A 14390-nucleotide genomic window follows, 5' to 3' on the forward strand; every position below is an offset into this window, starting at 1 on the left:
GTAAAATCCTTGCTTGTGGGTTTAGTTGTTTTTTTATTTACAATAACAATATTACACAAATAAAACACACAATAAAATATAAAACATTACATTTTCATTAGAAAAAGTACAAAAATATATTCAAAAGTGAGAAAGAAAAACTGAAATGTGAAGATTGGCATTGGGAAATATTTGCTGAGATGTGAAATGGATACAGAGTAAAACAACTTATACTACAGTTTGAGTCTCATGCTGCGTTGGTCCCGTTTGGCCAGGCCCCCGTATCGAACATGTGTGACATCAAATAGTCCTCGTACTGTCCGTCTATCAGCTTGGCTGCATTGTTGCGTGCGAACCAGCAGTCCACAGTCTGAGTGCCGCTAAAGATCCTCCGGTTTTTCTTCACCACTGGCACAGATCGCTCCTTCACCTTCAGGACCGGCGACGGCTTACTGTCTGCCTCCGCAGGAAGCTCTGCCAGGCCCACCTCCTCATACAGGAACTGACCTGGAAGACGAAATAAATTGATGTGAGTCCTTACTTCTGGATTTGTGTCAATTTGTTTTGACAGAAATACAAGGATTCTGCATTTTTAACTGAAATCCTTCAATGGCAATAAAGGAGAATTCAGGAAAAACACCATGGTTTTAGTGGGTGGATCTTCATTGGTCAAATTTACTCTGATGGTCTACCTTCCATATCTTGGCTTTACCTACTTAATAAATTTTACTTTCTCTAGCAATAGCAGCAGAAACTAGTACAAGCCCACTGCAATGGAACACTACTCATAACCTGTTTCTTAATCTTATTTATATCTCATATCTCGACTTGATCCTGTGGCACTCTTAAAATAAACTTGACGCTATAATATTGTGTGATATACGATACATGTTTGCTTTTATGAGCTGCAAGTAGGGCTCTAGGTTTTATTGTTAAATACAAATTAATAATGGATCATATCCGTCCTTCCAAACGCTCTGTCAACACATAATTAATGCTCTTTGACTCCTACCCAGCAGGCCGTGGCACTGATTAGACAGCCCCTTGCTGTTTCCGATGTAGAACCCTAGATGGTCCCTCTGGTAAGTGGCTGGGTTCTTGTACTGATGCAGCAGAATCACGAACACGATGTTTCCCCCGACCGTCACCGTCACGTTAGACTTTCCCACGATAGACACTGACAAAACGCCGCTGTCCACCGCCATCGTGGAGTGGCAGGGCAGCACCATCCGGTCCCGCCCGTCCAGGATGACCTTCTTAGGTGTCACCTCGATGTAGGCGCGTTTGGGATGATCCACCACGATGGTGATGGTGCTGAAATACGTGCGCTGCTTCTTGTGGCTGCCGGGTGGAGCTGGGGCCCCGATTAGCTTACCGTTCACTGTCACACCTGTAAACAGATAACAGGAATTAACACCCAACCAGTGGTGGAATGTAACTAAGTACATCAAGTTCTGCAGGTACTTTACCATGTTGGTACTTTCAACTCTTCATGACTTGACTTAATATTTAGTTCCTTACTTCTTTCACCTCCTGTTTTTAATGTGAAAGAAGAGTTTAGTTTGAAGATGTCTTACCAGAGTGCTTGTGGTCGGACACCAGACGCAGGATGTGTCCCGGCTCTCCGTTGATGTTGAAGCATACCGTCAGTTTACTCAGCGGGAACTCCACCACAAAGTGGGGGTCACCGTCAGCTGAAGTCGTTGAGAGGTTAACAGAGAGACAGATAAATATTAATGTGCATTCTAAAACCGCAAAAAGAGTCCGAAAAAACAAGCAGGCCTAAGCTGGATTGCTTGAAGTGATATTTTTTTTGTGCATACTGTTTACGTTATGTGAAAATGTAAACAAGTGGAAATCAGGAAAATTGCAATTTTATGGACAGTAAGATTAGGAAGATGGATGCAAGTTATTACACTTACCTGAAGTTATATGATGTATACAATGTTTGTCACCTTTAGGCTTTCATTTGACTAACTGACTAATAACATTTAAATCTGTTGACACTTCTGTAAAACCTCTACCTGATATAAGAAAGCCAATGTCTCACAAGCAGCTGTCTTTAATTTGTTAATGACTTATATCTAAAGATCTCAAATTGTCTTTGAATTCATATAGTAGTTTATATATTTTTGCTGGATTCTCCTGAGGCTTGTGAGAACCAGCGCAGATGAATAGAGAGCAACAGTAATGACGGGGTCATTAGCCCTCACTTACTGCCTCTGATGGGGTCCCTCTCTTTACTGTAACACAAGCACAAACAGCATCCACTTCTCATCACTCAAGTCCGTCCCATTCGACCGCAGTGTGTGCTGGACACGCACTTGCATGTTTAAAGTGCCAGGTAGTGCTGGTGTTGGTATTTCAATTAGACCCTGTGTGTTCATTCCTCTATTCAGGTCATGTTCAGAGGCATCTTTTAGACTGTCTGATGAACATCAAAATTACAGGCTGCCCACACAGAGAGTTTAGAGAGAGAGTCTACTGTACATTCCCCCTCTTCTCTCTTTCAAGTCTTCTTTCGGAGCCTTTTAAGCATTCCATATGTGCTTATGGTATAAAGGGCACAGAGGCAATCCTATGTAAAACTGTTTACATGAGAGAGAGTATGAGGAGTCACCTGATGTTTTGGAGACGGTGATAGATTTCTTCTCTGGTCTTCTCTCAACTTTACCTGCAAGGAAAAACATATTAATCCACAGCAATGATTGAGAGGGCTGCCATTGTTTGATGCTTCCTCTCAATATCTTCCATATTAGTTTGTTAGTTGTTTTCTTTGCAGAGGACAACGCTGTAGTTAGCTTGGACTCAAACGGCTCCCAAATGTGACCAATCTATAAATTGTAAAAAAGAATCAGAGAATCTCATTGAATCTCCCTTCAGGCCACAATTTGGTTAAATTAGGCTACTGTGAGCAGCTAACCTTGCTAGCATTACAAGGAAACTTTATTTAGGGTCTAAATTACCATCTTCCCAGAGCCACAGTAAAGATTTAATTCCGAAGAAACAATTTCGATTTCAATGTTAGACAGTTGTTGTTTTTTTACTTTTTGGATACCTCTTACAACCAGCTCTTGGAGAAACATCCTTACCTATCCTTGTTGCCTAGAGATAAATTCTGACTGCTTGGCTTTTTGTTGTCATTTGGTGTCTCTCCATACTGGCTGTCACTTGGCAGCTCATTGGCCGTTGAGACAGTGTCACCAGATGATTGGGAGCTGGTGGGCGACGGGGCCATGGTGCCATCAGCGAGGACCTCAGGCTTCTCCACCACCATGTTGGTGAGGGGGGTGAGGAAGTTGTAGTTCAGAGACAGATTGGTGGCCTGCTTGATGTGGTCTTCTCTTTCCTTGCTTGTTTGGCTGCGTAGACGCGACCGTAGCCCGTCCTTGACGCTCAGGAAACCCCAGACGCGCTCCACAAAGTCCTCCGCCATTGAACCCAAAGCAATTCCTAATCCATGTGTGACCCCTGACGCTGGAGTCTTAGGTCCAGATGCCATCGCTACTCTGGCTGCATTCACATGTTTCTCAGTCTCTATCTGTCGGTGCCGCAGAGGTATGTCGGTCTCCAGGATGATGCTCTTGTCGTTGTTGCTGGCTGTAACCTGGACATGGAGCGATTCCATGCTATTGTTGGTAAGCTTGCCGGCGATGACAATCTCAGAGCCATTGAAGTAGTTGGTGAACAGATGCTGAGTGACGTACTGGACCGAGTCCTCGGTGTAGTTAATCCTTATGTCGGACAGTAGAGGAGTTCCTATCTCATCGTAGAACCTGTAGATGAATGAGGAGAGGTAGAGATTGCTTAGAAGGTTCCGATCTGAGAAGTATTTAAGTGGCACATGTAAAAAGAGCTGGTCCACTTCTCTCAAATCAAACAAAACTTGCTTCCACATAGTAGAAACATTTGAAGACCTAGGTTATTAAGATCTCCTGTTGTATAATTATGTAGCCTAGTGTATGTGCAGTTGGGTTCTCTTCGCACCACAGTTCTCTTTTCCTTCCCTTGATATGATGACTTTTTCCATCAATGTCAAGGCGAAGTGGTTAGAAAAGACATAGGACCTAATTTCTTTCTTATAGCCAGAGATCCTTTTAAGCAGGCCTTCATTGTTTGTCAGTACCTCCCAAACTCATTCGTTTGTTCCTCTGCCCCTTCACCTGAGGACCGTGCTATGCTAATTTGACTCTATAACTCTCAAGCAATAATTTAGCAAATGAATGCTAGTTTAGAGGTTGAACATCTTACCACATAGACTGTTAATTTCCTTAAAATTGGATTTCATGCTTTATAGTTTTTCTGTTCTTACTATTATTCTGTAAAAAACATAAAAATAGATTCTTTTTTACACTTCAGTTCTGATGTCAATGCTGCTCGGAAAATCGCAGTATAAAAAATGTTGTCAGCCTTATTCCTTATTTTTATACTTTATGCAAACAATATGAGAACCCTGACATCCGCCTAGTCTTTGCTGTTTCTGTTGTTAATCAGTCACGTTAAGTGCTTTGCTCAAGGGCACATCAGTGGTAGTTTTTGAGGCAGAAATAGAAGCCTATTATAACACGTTTCATCAAATGTCTCGTATTCAAAGAAACAATCTTCCGGCCATAAACCTGCTTGTCTAACCACTCAAGGCTACTTCCACCCCACTTCAGAGTTTGTGCACACATTCATTAAAGACTGTGTATAAAGCAAAGATTGTGAATGTGTGTATGAGTCCCATGTCCTATCCTTGAAGTCACACCATAGTAATCCTCCTCACCTCTTAAACAGCATGTTTGTTCAAGCAGAACGAGGGCTATTATCTGAGGGAGTCTATCTGTTAACCCCCAGTACATACTCAGATGCAGGTTTCACAACCTACACACATTCCTGCTAGGCTGAACAAACACCATGTGTGTCCAAGTGCGGAAGAGGGTTGTGTGTAAAGGATAGGGGGAAAAATTGAGAGAGAAAGAGACTGGCTGTTGTATTCAGTGGCTTTCCTATTTTGAAGTTGATTAAAGAGGACTGTTGTCAGCACCGTCACATTTGCAGTCTTCGTTCCCTCATAGCTTGATGAGAGATGGAGGGATGTGACAGATGGGGAGAGGGGAGGGATTAAGGAGAGCTAATTGCCTAATAAGATGCGGATTATACACACATTAAGGGTACAGTTGACAATAATTATGAATTCTTATCCTATATACAGTGGGGCAAAAAAGTATTTAGTCAGCCACCAATTGTGCAAGTTCTCCCATTTAAAAAGATGAGAGAAGCCTGTCATTTTTATCATAGGTATACCTCAACTATGAGAGACAGAATGAGGGAAAAAAATCCAGAAAATCACATTGTCTGATTTTTAAAGAATTTATTTTCTAATTATTGTGGAAAATAAGTATTTGGTCAATAACAAAAGTTCATCTCAATACTTTGTTATATACCCTTTGTTGGCAATGACAGAGGTCAAACGTTTTCTGTAAGTCTTCACAAGGTTTTCACACACTGTTGCTGGTATTTTGGCCCATTCCTCCATGCAGATCTCCTCTAAAGCAGTGATGTTTTGGGGCTGTCGCTGGGCAACACGGACTTTCAACTCCCTCCAAAGATTTTCTATGGGGTTGAGATCTGGAGACTGGCTAGGCCACTCCAGGACCTTGAAATGCTTCTTATGAAGCCACTCCTTCATTGCCCTGGCGGTGTGTTTGGGATCATTGTCATGCTGAAAGACCCAGCCACGCTTCATCTTTAGTGCCCTTGCTGATGGAAGGAGGTTTTCACTCAAAATCTCACGATACATGGCCCCATTCATTCTTTCCTTTACACGGATCAGTCGTCCTGGTCCCTTTGCAGAAAAACAGCCCCAAAGCATGATGTTTCCACCCCCATGCTTCACAGTAGGTATGGTGTTCTTTGGATGCAACTCTGCATTCTTTCTCCTCCAAACACGACGAGTTGAGTTTTTACCAAAAAGTTCTATTTTGGTTTCATCTGACCATATGACATTCTCCCAATCCTCTTCTGGATCATCCAAATGCCCTCTAACAAACTTCAGACGGGCCTGGACATGTACTGGCTTAAGCAGGGGGACACGTCTGGAACTGCAGGATTTAAGTCCCTGGCGGCGTAGTGTGTTACTGATGGTAGCCTCTGTTACTTTGGTCCCAGCTCTCTGCAGGTCATTCACTAGGTCCCCCCGTGTGGTTCTGGCATTTTTGCTCACCGTTCTTGTGATCATTTTGACCCCACGGGGTGAGATCTTGCGTGGAGCCCCAGATCGAGGGAGATTAGCAGTGGTCTTGTATGTCTTCCATTTTCTAATAATTGCTCCCACAGTTGATTTCTTCGCACCAAGCTGCTTACCTATTGCAGATTCAGTTTTCCCAGCCGGGTGCAGGTCTACAATTTTGTCTCTGGTCTCCTTTGACAGCTCTTTGGTCTTGGCCATAGTGGAGTTTGGAGTATGACTGTTTGAGGTTGTGGACAGGTGTCTTTTATACTGATAACGAGTTCAAAAAGGTGCCATTAATACAGGTAACGAGTGGAGGACAGAGGAGCCTCTTAAAGAAGAAGTTACAGGTCTGTGAGAGCCAGAAATCTTGCTTGTTTGTAGGTGACCAAATACTTATTTTACAGAGGAATTTACCCATTAATTCATTAAAAATCAGACAATGTGATTTCCTGGATTTTCTTTTCTCATTCTGTCTCTCATAGTTGAAGTATACCTATGATGAAAATTACAGGCCTCTCTCATCTTTTTAAATGGGAGAACTTGCACAATTGGTGGCTGACTAAATACTTTTTTGCCCCACTGTATCTATTAAATAATTCATATCTTTGTATTTATCACAAGATGGCCTTTTAATGGAAGAAATATTCCTTCAATTGAATGGACTGATATAAAAAGGACCCTCTTACCCTTTGAGCATAGCGCTTGCGTCGGCGTCCTCGGGGATGCGTCTCATCATCCCACAGTTTTCCAGAGCCATGCGGTCTAGCAGGCGATAATCCACATCGTTCCCCATCCCGATGGTGAAGATGCAGAACTTCTCCTGCACGGCGGAGCGAGTGTTTCCCAAAATCGCTGTAGACTTGATTTCCCCGACTGTCGGCCGTCCATCCGTCAGGAAAATAATGAGGGAGACGCTGTTCTGGCTAGAGTCAGGACTTGAGAGGTACTCACGAAGCAGATTGGCGCCAGTTTGGATGCCACCATCGATATTTGTGCCTTTAGTGAGGAGACGTCAGGAGAAATTATGGCTCAAGAAAAAGAACAAGGATTGGAGGTACAGTCAAGAAGATGAACTTGAACATTTAGAGGCCAAGATGTCACAAAAACCCTTTAATAAGTCTTTAAACTGCATTCAATGCAGATCCATTTTCTGTATTAGTATTTAAATGTAATCTGTTTACAACGCAATCAAACGTGTAGGGACTGTGAAGAAGAAGGAAAAACTAAAAAGATAATAATGACCTCCAGTTGGAACCAGCATGTAAATAAACTTCTTGGCATCTCTGATGTTTAGTGGCGTCACCGGTACGAGGCGATTCGGCTGCCACACTTTGATCCTGTTGGAGAAGCTGAGGAAGTTGAAGCGATCTCCAGGTCGCAGATCCTTCAGAATGGTGAACAGAGCATCTTTAGTCTGAAAAAGAAAGAGAAATAATTCAACCTCACTCAAAAGAAGACTAGGGTTTTTGACACTACATTCCATAAACTTTATGTTGAATTAAATTTGAGAACGCTTGCATCCATATAATGGTGAACTCATAGCATGGTTGTAGCTACTCTTTGGTCATGCAACTTTTGTATCTGTTCAGTGCATTTGAATAGGTTGTATTTGCCATTTTTTTCTGGCCATTTAGATGGATCGTTATCCTTGCATTCATGAAACAACCCCAAGAAAATGATGCTGTAGCCTGCATTAGTTATGTTTTCTTATTTAAGAAACCCACCCTAGAGGTTTTTGATTGTTTGTTGATGATTCAACATTAAATCTTTTTAAAGGCCTACTGAAGTGCAGCACTACACACCACACAGTCTAATAGTACATACACAACTGAATAACATATTTCATTGCAACCGATGTCATTGCGGTCGAATTAACGGAGTAATTAATAATTAAAAATTGCGCGCCAGGAAATCTCAGAAATGTTTTAAATGTGTCTGTGTAAAAACTAAATAAAACATGAAAAGTATACAGACTTCTTGCTTCTTTTCTGTTATGGAGCTTCTCAATGTCAGCATCTCTGCAGCATTGAGCGTGGGTGATATATAATTTGGCGCTGGGGGGTTTAAAATGTCTATATGGGCTATACAGCAGGGGTCAGAACCACAGACTGACCCACACTGAAACCCTCTATTGTGGAGCCACATCAAAACACACTTGTTGTTCTGTTCCTGTGGCTCGCTGGGGGTTGGCAAAGGGTGGGGGATTGGATCAAGGGGTCGAGGGTGCTGTTGTCTAAAAAGTTCCATTACCCCATAGACACTGACCTTCCTCCCTCACAACGCGGCCTTGTGCTGTATGTTTCCACTTTACTTTCTCACTGAAAATCTTTCTTTTTTCTTTTTTCTCTCCTCTGCTCTGTTTCTGCGCTCATGGCAGCAGCAGAGATCAGCTCTTAGTCTCACCGAGGGGATTATCGTGCTATTGCAGATGGAGGAAAAAGGTTGGATATTGATATTCCAGTGTGGGAGGGAGGAGGTAGGGTGTCAGGTTTCTGATCTGATACATCCATTGAAATTCCGCTTAAAGACAGAGTCAATCTGTACATTGGAGGCAATACCTTCACTCAGGAAAAGTAAGCTGAAACTTTTTTCTGTAAAAGATTAGGCTTTAGTTTGAAAATACACCAAAGGTTTCAGCCTTAAGCGTGGATGCAATAGTTTCCCGAAATTCAATTGCTTCAATAAATGTACCTTAAGAAAAACAAAAAACTATGTAGCCTTAAAGGTAAGAGAAAAGCATTTATTAAATCTATGATATTTAAAATATGCTGGGAGTGTTTAGTAAATTGGCTACAACTGGCGAAAACAGAGGATCTTAAAAGAGTAAAATCCCAAAGCGTTCTCCTGTGTAAGAGTGGAAACCCTACACAGATCACTTAAGATAAACAACATTTGTTAACACATTCCAGCAGCTTTAACTTCCAACAGATTTCTAGATAACCATTCTGAGTGTGCTGCTTTACCTGTCGGATCTTAGTCCCCACCATGGAGGCACTGGTGTCGATCACAAATACCACATTCTTGGGCACCGCCGGCAGGTCTTTGGGGGCGAAGTAGTGGACAAAGTGGCCGTTTAAAACCTAGGAAAAAAGAGGTTTAGAGACATGCAACAGGCAGTGAGTTGCATAAGGTGGGTTTGATTAGAATAGTTTGGTTTTGCAGACACAGAGAAGTGTTTGGCAGCGAAGTGATGGCGGTGGCAAGAAACCTGAGAGCTGAATCACTAACAGGTGGCTGGAGGAGTGTGTGTGTGTGTAAAGTTGGACGGGAATTGTGTGTGCACTTGCAAAATGTGAAAGCTAATGCTTTTTCAATCTGCTTTTCATCATCGAAATGTCTGCTTATCTTTGTGTCTATAATGCAGAGTGTATTAGGGGAGCGTGGTGCACCTGAATGTCTCCTATCCCCAACTCTCTCTGCACATCGTAGCGGATCACAAAGTCTCCCAGAATGCCATTGGTGGTGATCTTGGCCTGTTGGACGATGTTGGGACCGAAGGTGATCTTGCAGACATTTTTCTCCTGTTTGATCACAGTGGTAGTGGGAGGGTCCTGCTTCACTGAGGCACAAAGATAGAAAGTGTTTGTTTGTGTACAGTAGGGAAAATAATCAAAGCAAAGATTGAAAACAATATTACATATGTGATCAAATAAAATAAGGTGTGTTTAACCTTGTGTTTTGGTAGATACGGTGTTGGTGCTCTTGCCATTGCGCAGCGGCAGCACCTGGAGGTGGGTGATGGGGGAATGGTCCACGATGGTGACGTCCACGCTGAGCCGGCTGACCAGCTGTAGCGGCCGAAGGCTCGTCACGTGTTCGTAGTGTCCTAGCCGCCGCTGCAGGAGCTCCTCATACGTCAGCAGGAATACGGCCCGGTTCCGACCCGGGATGCTGGCCGCCATCCTGAACACCTCCAACTCCGGCTCTTGGCTGGAGGGTGGAGAGGGAGTGAAGACAGAGTAATGGTCAGATTAATACCTTATTACTACGAGTGGTGTAGTCTGTATATTTTAATATGCAAGTTGTAAATTGAAGTACACATTTTTACTTTCTTATTTATTCTTAATATATTTTAGTTTATTCAGTCTTTTATTTTTTAATATTTTAATTCTATGTTGTATTTACTTTTTATTTAATCTAATACAAATCCACTGTCAAAAAGCCACATTTCTCCTAGCATAAAAAAAGTATTCTGATTGTGATTTTCAATTTGAAAGAAAAATATTGAAGGCTATGTTTACATTCACTGCAGTTATTTACGATTAAGTTGGTATGTTAATCTCTTCCATGCGGCCATTGACCTCCATTCATTTCAGTTTGGTATGAATATCAAACTGTGTTTAAATAGGTGTAATGATTACAATGTTGGTGGTGGAATATTGTCTCCCTCAATATCCCTTTTGACACTACCACTGCATAGGGCCACAGTTGGAAAAAAGTGACTAATATTTTAAGTGTAAACATTGAGGAACGGTCTTTGGGTTGATTAGTCAATCATCAATGTGCTTTACTCTGGTGACTCTGCTGGTGTATTATTACATTTTATTTCACTCCTTTTTCTTAACCCCGTCAATATTATCCACCACTGCTTCTATTATATGTGTGCTGCTCTCTGCAAACATCAGTGTCCACAGCTGTAATATGAAGGTTAAATAAAGTAAAGCCTCAGCTGTAAATAAAAAAACCCTTAAATATAGAAACTGGAAGGATAACCATTAGAATGGAGAACTGAGGAGAACATAAGAGGAGGTGAAATCTTGCATTGGATACTGTCTCTGTTTAATCTCACAATCCTCTCCTTCCTTCCTCTGCCCTTTTTTGTTTTACAGCGGAGTCACTGAATCACCAAATCTCATTTAATAAAAATGTCACTTTTTCATTTGACAGCTGGAAACATGATGTCATTTATTCCATATGTCACCTCTTGGGTCACAGATTTATACGACAATCCTTGCCTCTGGAGAAATGATGTTATTACACACACACACACACACACACACACACACACACACACACACACATTAGAGGTGGAAAAAGATTTCAGATCCTTTACTTAAGTTTTACTCCTCATTTTGTTTTAAGTTAGTTTACTTTAATTTACATCAAAACATGATATTTCAAAAGTTCTTCATAAGTTGAGTGTATCAAAATATAAAGTAACTGAAGCTACTAAAGTTATATGCAGTGAAGCAATCAAAAATAACAATATTTCCCTTTTGAATTGTTGTGGAGACGAAGTCCAAGTATGTCAAATTTGTAATAAATGACAGTTCCTAGGTAGATGTACTTAGTTACTGGCCACCACTGACACACACACTCACAGGACACACTCCTTGTGGCTGCCAACGTTGTGGCTATAGTGTGTATTAGTTGGGATATTATTAATCTTTGTTTGCCAAATAGGAATATTAGAGGGAGCGAGAGCCTGCTGTGTTATTAGGAGAGACGCCAGACCATAGGAGGGGCCACACACACACACTCAGATTTCTCTTACCTTGCTTCACCTGACTCTTTGTTCCGGGCTTTTCCGTTCTCCTGCTTGACCTTCTTCTGCCTCGGCCTGACCTCGCTCTGGTAGACGCGCCCTCCGATGATCCTGGTTCAGGGGGTCAAAGGTTGAGGATTAGATCGGTGCAGACCACCTATTGTCCCGTTTAGACTGGGCTTTCTCACACAATAGCCTGAATTTTTGGGTGAAATCCTGTTGTTACCTGTTTATGGTGGTGCATGTGAAGGAACTGTGGCCACTGTGTGTGTTAACGACTGTTAACCCTTTTCTTGCCTCCTTGCTAATGTGTCCGTAGAAACCAAACCATCAGAAATCCTTCCAGCCTCAACTGATGATGCTATTATTTGGTGTTTTAGCTTTAATTTGTAAACTCTGGTGCTGCTTTTTCTGCTAATAAGATTTGATATTGCTTTCAAGACGGTTTTAGGAATTTATATCTGGATATCCGCTCTCTTTTTTAAGGATAGGCTGTTTATAACAGGTTTAACTTGACAAACGTTACTCACTGTCATGGTTAAACTTAATTAATACCCTCTTTATCTTCACATATATTGCTAATTGAGGGGAAAGCCCTTGTATAAGCAACTAGCTTGTTTTATTTTTTATCTCATCAACCTACCTATTTTCTTTGTTTGTGCCAATAATTAAAGAGAATAGTTCTCAACCTGGGGTCAGGCCCTTTTTAAAAGACCATTTTTATAGTCTCACATGAAAATTAAAGGGCTAGGAAGGAACATTTTGATATTTTCTGTGACTTTTGGGATCATTTTTGAATCTTTATCTGAAGTACTCATTGCTTTAACCTCCTTATGCCTTCAAATCCAGTTTAAATTGTAAATGCTCTCAGTTGGTTAAATATATTACACCAAAATCCTCTGTGTCCTAATATTGCATTGATCATGTTATTATAATGTTGTATTCTGTGAGTTATTGTTGCTGCTCAGACTCCAGGAATCTTACATGGTGAAATTGGAGATGTATGCTCCGGCGGGGATCTGGAAGCTGAAGACCCCCTCTGCAGCGGCGGAGTGCCGGTTGAGCATGGCGCAGTACACCGCAGTGAAGGCGTAGCGGGAGATGATGGTGGTCTTGATGGAAAGCTCTTGGATGTGAGGCTTAGTCTCCTGCAGAGGTAACACGGTCAGAACAGAAGCACCACATCACTGTTGAAAACGCTCATTTGGCACACTTAACGCATTTCTTCAGTGCTCATTAAAACCTCCCAGATTTATTTTTGATTAGCTAAGATGTCTCACCCTAAGAAACCCTGAATTCCTCCATAGCAACAATAACTAAACACAGGGAGAGGAATTTGTTCCCATGAGCTAAGTGCATTACATATACTTTGGCACAGCTGCGCGCTTGGCGGATCTCATGCGCGTCACGCCCTGTGCGCACTACTTTAGGGTGATAAACTAAACTCCAAAAAACTGAAACAGCTTCATGCATTCTAGGTCACTATTAGAGATAGGAAGTAATATCTATTCATGTGTTTTTGGAGGTCAGTTCAGCATAAACTCTGTAGAGTATTAGCAGATTAAAGGGTATCAATATTTAGATGATATGCCAAAGTATCATACCCAGCACCAGACTCCAGGAAATTGTATTTTTGCTTAAAATGTTGATTGCCTTTTCTTTGCAACTTCGATCAAATATTGTTGACATTTGGACTATATTGTGAGTTTGGATTATATTCCAAACTCTCATCTTTGATGTCTACATTTTAAAAAAACATCCCCAAAGAGATACAAATATTTAAATATTTTCATATCTTTCTGGTCGATTTGATTTTACCTTGGTTAAGATAGTTTTCACCTGCCGTGGGACCCTGCGTGGCGCCTGTGTGTACACAAAAAAAAGTCAGGTAAGGAAATCCAAACACCAGCATATAACAGCTTCGCCCTTATAAAGTCTTACAATGTCTAAATCAAAGTCAGCGAGGTCGAAATCATCTTCAAACTGGGATTCCTCCAGTTGCCCCAGAACTCTCGGACTGAAGCAAATGAGCAGAAAAATGAGCAGCAGCATCGTGCAGTCCTTCTCCAGTTAAACTCAAACAGATAACTGGGACATTATTTCCAGTGCTGCGTCTCCGAGTCTCTGTCTGTCCTGAGAAGAGTGACCGGACAGAGAGGGGACAGCCCGGTGCTGAGCAGAAGAACACTCCCACCCACCGGAGGAGAGTGGTGCCCAGCTTCACACTGCTGCTTCCTTCAGGGTCTGTTGGAGTGTTTGCTTTTATCAGATCAACCCTGAAAGAAAGTCCTTGAAAAAAAGTCCAGAAGATATTATTTGGTGTTTTAGCTCTGAAGCTGAAGTTTTTATTAAATATTTGAGATAACTTTCTATTTGAGTGTTGGATTTTATGCAACTGAGTAAAACGACGAAAACTATCTAAAATGTTCAGTCTTTTGAAAGGAGGGCAAGGGCGATAGGTTTCGTTTCAACACGGAAAGCTCAATGGAGGACAGTTATCAAGCAGCAGGTGTAACATATTTTAGCTTCAGGTCAGTTTTTATGCACCAACTTCTGGTAAAAATGTATATTCGAAAAAACAGGAAATGGATGAACCAGGTCCTTTAAAAAAGGATTATATGCTACTAAGACTTAATTGTAATGGATTTAAAACAAATGAAAAGTTACTTTACTTCCCTCTCAAAAGGTTTAGGTTAAGTGTAGAAATGATAT

General features: G+C 41.5%; 1 protein-coding gene and 1 long non-coding RNA gene across 2 annotated transcripts; one reads left to right on the forward strand and one right to left on the reverse strand.

Annotated features, from left to right (window-relative positions):
- Positions 1 to 13: 13 nt before the first annotated feature.
- Positions 14 to 13845, reverse strand: itih5 (inter-alpha-trypsin inhibitor heavy chain 5). The gene is made up of 14 exons (XM_063905668.1): positions 13620 to 13845; positions 13497 to 13541; positions 12663 to 12826; positions 11688 to 11789; positions 9864 to 10123; positions 9583 to 9752; positions 9157 to 9273; positions 7436 to 7607; positions 6880 to 7189; positions 3077 to 3755; positions 2600 to 2657; positions 1557 to 1673; positions 992 to 1369; positions 14 to 486 (listed from the first exon to the last, which is right to left on the reverse strand). Exons 1-14 carry the CDS (start codon positions 13728 to 13730, stop codon positions 227 to 229), a joined length of 2943 nt encoding a protein of 980 aa, XP_063761738.1. The 5' UTR covers positions 13731 to 13845; the 3' UTR covers positions 14 to 226.
- Positions 6782 to 11077, forward strand: LOC134879259 (uncharacterized). Its single transcript, XR_010167816.1, has 2 exons — positions 6782 to 9691; positions 9879 to 11077. It is a non-coding gene; the product is annotated as an uncharacterized LOC134879259 (long non-coding RNA).
- Positions 13846 to 14390: the final 545 nt, after the last annotated feature.

This window comes from Eleginops maclovinus, chromosome 17, assembly GCF_036324505.1.
Source record: "Eleginops maclovinus isolate JMC-PN-2008 ecotype Puerto Natales chromosome 17, JC_Emac_rtc_rv5, whole genome shotgun sequence".
Classification (NCBI taxonomy): Eukaryota; Metazoa; Chordata; class Actinopteri; order Perciformes; family Eleginopidae; genus Eleginops; species Eleginops maclovinus.